Source organism: Mauremys mutica, chromosome 16, assembly GCF_020497125.1.
Source record: "Mauremys mutica isolate MM-2020 ecotype Southern chromosome 16, ASM2049712v1, whole genome shotgun sequence".
NCBI lineage: Eukaryota > Metazoa > Chordata > Testudines > Geoemydidae > Mauremys > Mauremys mutica.
The window spans coordinates 30,888,599-30,898,397 of NC_059087.1; the positions used below are offsets into that span (position 1 = coordinate 30,888,599).

Sequence of the window (9,799 nt, forward strand, 5' to 3'; positions counted from 1 at the left end):
TTATCCTCATCAATGATTTAGATAATGGCATAGAGAGTCCACTTGTAAAGTTTGCGGACGATACCAAACTGGGAGGGTTTGCAATTGCTTTGGAAGATATGATTTGGACTAACTGGAGAAATGGTCTGAAGTAAATAGGATGAAATTTAATAAAGACAAATGTAAAGTACTCCATTTATGAAGGAGCTGTCAGTTGCACACATACAAAATGGGAAGTGACTGCCTAGGAAGGAGTACTTCAGAAAGGGATCACAAGCTAACTTGTGAGTCAACAGTGTAAGACTATTGCAAAAAAAGTGAACATCATTCTGGGATGTATAGCAGGAGTGTTGTAAGCAAGACATGAGAAACTATTCTTCTGCTCTACTCAGCACTGATTAGGCCTCAACTGGAGTATGGTGTTCAGTTCTGGGTGCTGTATTTCAGGAAAGATGTGGACAAATTGGAGAAAGTCCAGAGAAAAGCAACAAAGATGATTAAAGGTCTAAAAAACATGACCTATGATCGAAGACTGAAAAAAATGGTTTTGTTTAGTTGGAGAAGAGAAAACTGAGGGGAGACAACAGTTTTCAAGTATATAAAAGTTGTTATAAGGAGAAGGGAAAAAATTGTACTCAACCTCTGAGGGTAGGACAAGAAGCAATGGGCTTAAATTGCAGCAAGGGTGGTTTAGAATGGACATAACTGTCAGGGTGGCTAAGCACTGGAATAAATTGCCTAGGGAGGTTGTGGAGTCTCCATCACTGGAAATTTTTAAGAGCAGATTAGACAAACACCTGTCAGGGATGGTCTAGATAATACTTAGTCCTGCCATGAGTGCAGGGGACTTAGATGACCACAACGAGGTCCCTTCCAGACCTGTGATTCTATACAGGACTTCTGGAGTGTGGAGCAGTAACTTTCTCACCAACTAGTAGAGTGGGATGGAAATAGAGCTGTGATTCTCAGCCTTTTCCATATTGGGACACCTCCACCCAGTGTATTCTAGGCCGGTCCTTCTCCTATATAGCAGCATGGTCCCAACCCGGCAGGCTGAGAACCCCTGAAGTAACCTTCAGAGTTGTATTCCAAAAGAGCCTTTTAGGACTTGTCCTTCAATGTCCGTATCAGATTTCTGAATTCTACTGTAGTTGTGCCCTCTAGGTGAGATAGGGGATTAGTCACATCCTCTCTAAGTGGGATTGGGGGAGATCTGTGTGGATTTGCTTCTTCCTGATACATCTAACTGTACCATTGAAATGGAGTATTTGACCTCTAACTCAGAGGAATTGGGGATGATTTTAAGAGTAGTGGAGAAGGATATATTGGGAATCTGTTTAAATTGCAGTGCAATGAATTGTAAAGTGATTTTATTCTCCTGCTAGATGAACAAGAGGACTGGGCAACCTATGATAAACTTCTATCTTGACAAAGAAACTGGAAAGCCAAAAGGAGATGCCACAGTGTCCTATGATGACCCATCAACTGCCAAAGCAGCAGTAGAGTGGTTTGATGGCAAGTGACTGGAATTAACTCATGACTCTGAGCATAGTTTTGACTGGGGTTTATTTCATAGCTAAGTATTTGGCTAATTCAGAGGATAGAAAAGGGGGGGTTTATGTCCTCTACACAGGCAGATGATACATACATACATGGTAAAGCAGATCTATCTTGGAAAGACTTTACCTGGGAAACTTTCTGGTTTTAGTCAAACCAGATGAGATGAGCCCACTCCCTAGTGCGTTAACTTCCAACTGGTCTGGGCAATTCTGTGTAGAGTTTCTTTGGTTCTACAGGTCAGAGGTGGAATTCTCACCCACCCCCCAACACTTGATATAAGGACCACCTTTCCCTTTGATCAGTGACTACGAAGAGGTGTATCCTGTAGGATGCATGTACATGGGTACCCAAGCCCTATTTCCCCTCCAGTAGTGGAAGTTTGTGACCATGTAAGCAAGCCACACTTTTCTGTGTTTTTTCCAGGAAAAGATTTCCAGGGGAGCAAACTCAAAGTTTCTCTCACTCGGAAGAAGGCACCAATGAACAGCATGAGGGGTGGGATGCCCCCGCGTGAATCACGTGGATTGCCTCCCCCGCTGCGTGGAGGTAATGTTGGCCAGAGTCTGTATGAATGAGCTGAATTCCCCCGGAACCTTATTGTGCAGAGCAGCAGGGGTGTAGCGTACACCAAACAGCATAGTTCCTTCTAAGGTGCGCGCCTGAGGGAATGAAGGGCCGGGCATCTAATTAGTGGAGTTGCGCAGGCATGGCTCCACAAATTAGGTGCCTCCTGACCCTGCAGAGAGAGAACGTGGAGAAGGTGAGCTGGTGGGGGTAGGTGGGGGGAATAAGTGAGGTGGAGGGGAGACATGAGTCTCAACTCTGGTCCAACTCTCTCCCAGGCAGCCCCAGCTGGGCTGCGCACCCAGGAGAGACTGGACAAGCGAGTTTCTCCCAGGCAGCCCCAGCTGGGCTGTGGACGAGAGATGGGAAAGACAAATAAAACCCCACAATACCAATAAGAAAGATTTAACTAAATGTCACTTTTTTAAAATCATATTTGTTGCACTGTGTTAAAGATTACCCCATGTCGTGTGTGCCATTTACAAATATATGCATTTTGTCTCTTCCTTTTTAATGTAAAAAACTAGTGCATAGATACAATCATCAAATGTATTTAGCTTCATTTTCATTATTTTACCACTGATTATACCTGAATTTTGTACGCAAGTCAAGCCAACTGAATAGAAAAAGTAGAAACAGGATTTGAGATGTGCTTTATATATGACAAGTGCATTTATTCCTCCAAAAAGGAGATCCCCATAGATGATTAGTTCTGGCTGGAGAATAACTGCAGTGACTGGTTTGTTTTTTAAAAAGAATCCAAACAAATCATCTCCTCCCCAAAACTGTCATTAAAAATCACATTCAATAACTATTTCTATAATCACAAAAGTGACAATGTATTATTTATGCTTAGCTTTTGCATTGGTTGGTATTTAGGAATTGCTTGTCTGGTACATAGGTTAATTACTCTAATTCCTAAAATTAACAGTACCTCCACTAGCTGCTTAAAATGTTTGGATTTAGCTTTGTCTGGGAACATGTACTGTCAAAATAGCTTTAAAGTTTGATTTGCAGTATCGCTCTTGTATTTTCTAACCTGCAGCTTGGGGCTGCAGTGTCCAGGAGACAGGCCCCCAGACAAGTTTTAGAATTCGTTAGGTGAGAGAGATTGGAAACCATTAAGGCCAGATCTGTGCTATCTGGTATAGTACTCTCAGAGTACTCTCTTTGACTCATAAGTAGCAAGCACTTGGTGCTAGGTGTTTTGTAGGATGAAGACTTTATTTGCAAATTACTTGAAGAGATCTGTCTGCAAACTCTGAAGCTATGTGTTAATGTGCTCCATTTACTTAAGGCTGGGCTTGTAAACTTAATGAGCCTACTCTGAGTTTTTGAGTTGGTGACATGGACAAATTACGGGAGAATTTTGCCTGTTTCTATAGGGCTCTGTTTCACTTACACAGCGTGGGCCCTGCTAAACACTCATTTAAAAACCCCTAACTGCCAACCACTTGATGTTTTATTTCCCATTGTATTTTCAGTGTTGTCACTTGTTTGTGGCTTGTTTGCTGTCTGTGTTGCTTTATTATTGCTTATTTTTACTGTTCTATGTGTGTGAAGTATTAATCAAATTAAGAGTTGACATCCTATAGAAATTGTATAAGCCTGAGTGAATGCCTTTTACTCTCCTTTCCAGTATCAGAAAATACTGTATTAATATTTGCAAGGCGAGCATGACTATTTCTAGTTGACGCATAGATTTGTTTAGCATCTTAAAGCTGAGCTATGTGTGCAGATAATATGCATGCAAGAGGTATAGTTTTGTGGACTGCAGAAGTCCGTAGCATGCTAGTGTTTTGGCAGATGCTTTATTTTTTGAGACCAGCTTTTCCTGAAGATTTAGTGGTCTATGGGAGTAGGTTATTAAATTGGGCCCCATAGCACATATTTTTTTATGCTTTCACTTAATGGCTATGTCTTTGTTTTATCTATATAGCTGTTTTCAATATGCCACATTTTGGTGTGTTTACTAGCTTGAGTTGTTAGAAAGGATGATAAAATGCATGTACTCCACTCCAAGGAATACTTAATGGCTCCTATCCTAAGATAGCATGGGCTATAACTGAGCCTGGGTGGGTCCACAGCAGTGGTGCCCCACATTGTGAGAACACAATCAGTCACATAAAGAGTCTACTGTCTTCTCTGTCCTATTTCAGTGTAATACAGCCATCCGTGTCAATTTTCTTTTTTATCTGATTTCATACTAAATAAACATCTTAAGCAGTGCACCTTGTTAATTATGCCTTGTTTTAATATTCTTTCTTCTTTCATACCTATAACTTTAAAAAAAAAATCTAGGCTTTTTGTTTGTACTGGTGGGCGGTGGCGCACATCCACACATTACCTTGATATTGGTGCTGCACATCATAAAACTCATTCTGCACATGGATGTAAAAAATTAGAGGGAACGTTGCCGAGCAACACCCTAAGTTGTGGAGGTGACCAGTGTCTGCATTGGAATTAACTGACTTCTTCCTTTAGGCCCAGGGGGTCCTGGTGGTTCTGGTGGTCCAATGGGCCGTATGGGAGGCAGAGGTGGAGACAGGGGAGGCTTCCCCCCAAGAGGACCACGGGGTTCTAGAGGAAACCCTTCTGGAGGGAATGTCCAGCACCGAGCTGGAGACTGGCAGTGCCCCAACCCGTAAGTGTTTGCTTTACCAACTATGCTGATCTTTGTGCCCTGTAGTCCTGCTTGTAAACCCAGGTGCCTTCTTCCTTACATGATACCTGGCACTGTAGCCCACTCAGCTTTCATCTCCTGCAGAATGTCGCAGCCCAGTGCCTGGGTACTTGTCAGCTAGGAAATGGCTCATTTGGGGCCAGAACTTCGGGTAATAAAGTAAAGTTCAAATTTTGAAAAATAAGCTGTTGAATTTACTGCAGTTGAGAACTTGGACTAAGCACAGATGCATTAGTGATTACATACAGTCCTTGCCAATTTAACACTTCTCCCATATTAGCGATAGTGGTATTATTTATATGTATTGCAGTAGTGCCATTGTGCTAGGTGCTGTACAAGCACCAAAAAAAACCAAAACAGTCCCTGCCTCAAAGAGGAGCGTACTTGGAGCAGCCACATCATTCGGTATATTGATACATTGCCATTCTTTTGTACTGGCAAGGCAGACCAGGAGATAAAAAGGGTGTTGTTACCCAGAAGTGTGGTGCAGATACTAACTAGTTAGTCGTCACAAACCCTGAAGATGGAGAAATACGGGCTTGCTCATTTACAGACTCCATATCAAAGTTGAGAATAAAATCCTTACATTTGTCTCCCATTCTGTACTAGGACCAGCCTCCTCTCCTAGATCAGTTACATAGCCATTAAAAGTTAAGGTAGATCTTTGAATCTTGTCTCTCAGATTTACTCTGCCTGATAAAAATAACTTTTTTTTTAAAAAAGCGACAGAGTCCAGTGGCACCTTATAGACTAACAGACTATAGTCTATAAGGTGCCACAGGATTCTTTGTCACTTTTTACAGTTCCAGACTAACATGGCTACCCCTCTGATACTGTTGTTTTTTTTAAAAGTCTTCACTAACTGATGGTTCTGTCTAGGGGATGTGGAAACCAGAACTTTGCCTGGAGAACAGAGTGTAATCAATGCAAGGCTCCTAAACCAGAAGGCTTTCTTCCACCTCCCTTCCCACCTCCAGGTATGTAGGTGACACAGCTTTTAGGAAAGAGCTCAGGTTATTCCCAGAGCATGGGAGATGAGTACTTAAGATGAACCACCTCTTTTGCGTATGTGATTGACATTGCTTATACAGTGTTCTCAGCGACTGATTGCTAGATATGGATAATTACTGGGTAAATAATACTCTCTTGGAGCTGTAGAGGCAGCAGTTTATGGTTCTGCTCTGCCTGAGATGACGTGCCCTCACTTACCCGCTATAACTGTGACTCTTTCCTTGCATCTATCTGCAGCAATCCAGTTTCTTACAGGCAGGTCTACACTACTGCTTGAGTTGATCTAATTTGCGTTGCTGAGGGGTGTGAAAGACTTGACGCAAGTTACAGTGACCTAAACGCTGTCCACACTGGCACTGTGTTGACAGGAGATGCTCGCCCGCCAACATAGCTTCCGCCTCTCGCAGAGATGGAGTAATGCCGAAGGAAGAGCGCTCTCCCTTTGGCATAGAGCAACTTCACTAGACATGCTATAGCGGCGCAACTGCACCAATGTAGCGTTTCTACTGTAGACCTGCCCTATCACATTGTCACTGGATGTGGCTCCGAGCAGTGATGAGCTGCCAAAATCTTAACAACCGGTTCCCTATAAAAAGTTCTGATTTAAAGGGGGAGGCCGGGGAAGCTTGCAGCAGCCCCCACCCCTTGATGGGCCATTCAAAAAGTGGCAGCAGGACGACTCCGGAGCTCAGCTGAGCTGCCCAGCTGGTGCCGGCGGCTGGCCATGCTGCAGCTGGGGGGAAGTGGGGGAAGCGCCGGGGGAGCCTCAGCCTCCCCAGCTGGGAATCCTGGGAGCAACAGGATGGTGCAGCCCACGGACCAGAGTTCTTTGCCCACCCCCTGGCCCTTTAACAACCGGTTCTCCATGGAGGTCTAATTTTAGCAACCGGTTCTTGAGAACCTGTGGGAACCTGCTCCAGCTCACCACTGGCTCCGAGCCAAAATGGCCTCTAAATCAGCCATTTGCCCCTCGGGCTTCCCCAGTGGATTTCAGGGTAGCACATTTTCAGTGGCACTTCTGGAAACATGCAGTTCATGCAGTGTGGCATTAGCCAGCAGTGGCTGTCTCCAGCCCAGAAAGCGGCCTCATGTTGCTTCCTGGGCATCTCTGCTTTGTTCCTCCAGCTTGTGCAGTGCTGCCAGCATTCATGTTTGTGACAAGGGCCAGCAATTTTGGTTAGAGTGAAAAGTGGGTTTCCTGACCTGTGATTGGGGTGGCTGCCCTCTTCATGGTTCCATTGCCAGGCCGTAAGACACCCTCTGTCTCAAAGCTCCATGCACACATCTTTTACTGCTTCCTCTTGTGTCTGGTCTGGAGGAAAGTTAGAGATGATTTAATGTGAAAGGGCTAAGTTTTCAGTCCTGAAAGTCTGTTTAGAGCAGGCATGTTTTCACCTTAGAGAGCCTGGTTTCAAATGTACATGGTGACATTTTTCTTTACCAGGTGGAGATCGTGGCAGAGGTGGCCCTGGTGGCATGAGAGGAGGAAGAGGAGGCCTCATGGATCGTGGTGGCCCTGGTGGAATGTTCAGAGGTGGACGAGGTGGAGACAGAGGCGGATTCAGAGGAGGCCGGGGTATGGATCGAGGTGGATTTGGAGGAGGAAGACGAGGAGGACCTGGGGGCCCACCTGGGCCTCTCATGGAGCAAATGGGAGGCAGAGGCGGCAGGCGTGGAGGACCAGGAAAAATGGACAAGTATGTAGGAGAGAAAACTAAATAACCTGGCAGTAGGCTAGGACAGAGGTCCCTGAACTGTGGGGTGCACCCCTAGGGGGGCGGGGAGGAATATTTGCAGGGGGGCGGGAGGGCTACTGGAGCCCCGGCCAGTCCCCATGGGGGGTCAGGAGGGAGCACCACCCAGCCCCGCTTCTGGTTCTGGCTCCCAGCCCTGTGCTCGGGGCCCCAGCTGCCAACCCCATGCCCAGGGCTCATGGCTGCTGGCCTTGGCTCTGCTCCCAGCTGTGGCCCCACCCTCAACCGCCTTACCCCTGTCTGCATCCCCCTTCCTGGAGATGCAGCCCTCCTCCCAGCCCCAGCTTTGGGGGGAGGAGGAGGGAGAGGTAAAAAGTTTGGGGACCACTGGGCTAGGATGATTTTACAACTTCAAATAGGTTTTGGGGTGGAGGTGGGGAATGAAACAAGATCTGATGTGATCCAAAGGTAAGTGGAGAAATAAAGCTTAGAAAACCAGTAACTCTTGATCAGAAACTTGATGGGGACAGGAACAAACACTGAATAATGAAAATTGTGATAGCCTCCTCTTGTGCTAGGAGTGTGCATAGAATCCTAGAAATGTCAGGCTGGAAGGGACCTCAAGAGCTTATCTAGTCCAACCTCCTGTGCTGAGGCAGGACCAAGTAAACCCATGACCATCCCCGACAGATGTTTGTCTAATCCAATGGTGGGGATTGCACAAAAACCTCCAGTGGTGAGGATGCACAGCCTCCTTTAGGAATCCTATTCTAGTGCTTGAGTTAAAAAGTTTTTCCTAATATCTAATCTAAATCTTCCTGTGCTGCAGATGAAGCCCATTACTTCTTGTCCTACCTTCTTGTACTTGGAGAACAATTGATCACAGTCCTCTTTATAACCGCCCTTAACACTTTTGAAGACTGTCCCCTTAGCCTTTTTTTCCAAAGACTAAACATGCCCAGTTTTTTAAACTTTTCCTTGCAAGTCAGATTTTCTAAACCTTTTATCATTTTCCTCTTCCGTCTGATGGAACAGCAAGATTGTGGGTGTGTCCTATGAGCTATAACCAAACAAGCTTTTTCCTTTTTGTAGGGGTGAACATCGTCAGGAGCGGAGAGACCGGCCCTACTAGAGGCAGAAACCTGCAGAGCTGCATTTACTACCAGATTTATTTTTTAAACCAGAAAATGTTTTAAATTTATAATTCCATATTTATAATGTTGGCCACAACATTATGATTATTCCTTGTCTGTACTTTAGTATTTTTCACCATTTGTGGAGAAACATTAAAACCAAGTTAAATGGTAGTGTGCTGAGTTATTTTTTTCCTTTTAAACAAAATGGTTGTTTAACTAAAATTAAACCAATGAGAAAACATTGTTGTGAGCATGCTCAGTATCATTGTTTGCAAAACCAGGAGGAGAACTAACTGTAACAATGTTAATGGTTGTGATGTTTTTTTAAAATAAAATTCCAAGTGTTTATAAACTTAATACTTCTCAGCCTCTATGCGACAGCACGCTGAACATCTCTACATCACGAACTCCAGCTCTGTGGGCTCTGCAGAAGAGGCAGTGAGTTTCACTCATGACTTGTATGTATTATATGGCTTGTAATCCTTTGATATTGAATGTTGCATTGTATGGAGGGAGCAGGGATTGAAATCTACCATGAAAAGACTGAACCAATCCTGAAGTGTATTTGGCAAGGCAGAGCAGGCACCTTAATCTTAAACTGTAAAGTGTGGCTTATTGCATTCAGAGGATGGAATTGACCACACCATTTCAAATGAGACACTGGACTTCAGAATTGCATCCTGGCTGTAAATAAAGATGTATTGCTGGGTATATCATGACTAGACTTTTTGTAAATAGCAGATGAACATTTAAGTTCTCTCTGGTAGTGTTTTTATTTCATGTATACCATGCCCACCATCTTGGTATCTGAGTGCAGCTAAGGAGCCAGTGTGCTGTTGAAAACACTCAGGACAAGGCAGCCCAGTAAGTAGAAATGTAGGACTATATGAACTTGAAGGGTAAATGAAATCTTGAGTAATAAATCTTCCTCTGAAAGTAATACAGGCAGTGTGGTTTGAAAGTTCAAGCAAGGTTATCACACTGAAACAGCAGATGCCCTGTGAATACAGGCTCTGAACAGGAAACACTGTTCAGTCTCCATTGTAACTAATTTATAACACAACCAATTGAATAATTTCAAGGGTTTCAGCCTAGTCTTCCGTACCATGTGCCTGTGACATCAATAAAACAAAACATGCATGCTCAAATGTCACAATAGGCTACAAGCAAAA

At 44.2% G+C, this 9,799-nt stretch overlaps 1 protein-coding gene across 3 annotated transcripts in view; it reads left to right on the plus strand.

The window, feature by feature from the left end:
* Positions 1-8,984, plus strand: part of EWSR1 (EWS RNA binding protein 1) — a 39,869-nt gene extending 30,885 nt beyond the window's left edge. For 2 of the 3 annotated variants that reach the window (XM_044989610.1, XM_044989611.1), the window contains exons 12-17: positions 1,365-1,494; positions 1,963-2,085; positions 4,588-4,747; positions 5,666-5,763; positions 7,242-7,494; positions 8,584-8,984. In XM_044989610.1, coding sequence (XP_044845545.1) covers positions 1,365-1,494; positions 1,963-2,085; positions 4,588-4,747; positions 5,666-5,763; positions 7,242-7,494; positions 8,584-8,623 — 804 coding nt within the window. In that variant the 3' untranslated portion in view covers positions 8,624-8,984. Of the gene's footprint in view, positions 1-1,364; positions 1,495-1,962; positions 2,086-4,587; positions 4,748-5,665; positions 5,764-7,241; positions 7,495-8,583 lie in introns of those variants that run through there. The other variant, XR_006573847.1, reaches the window with a different exon arrangement.
* The last annotated feature ends 815 nt before the right edge of the window (positions 8,985-9,799 follow it).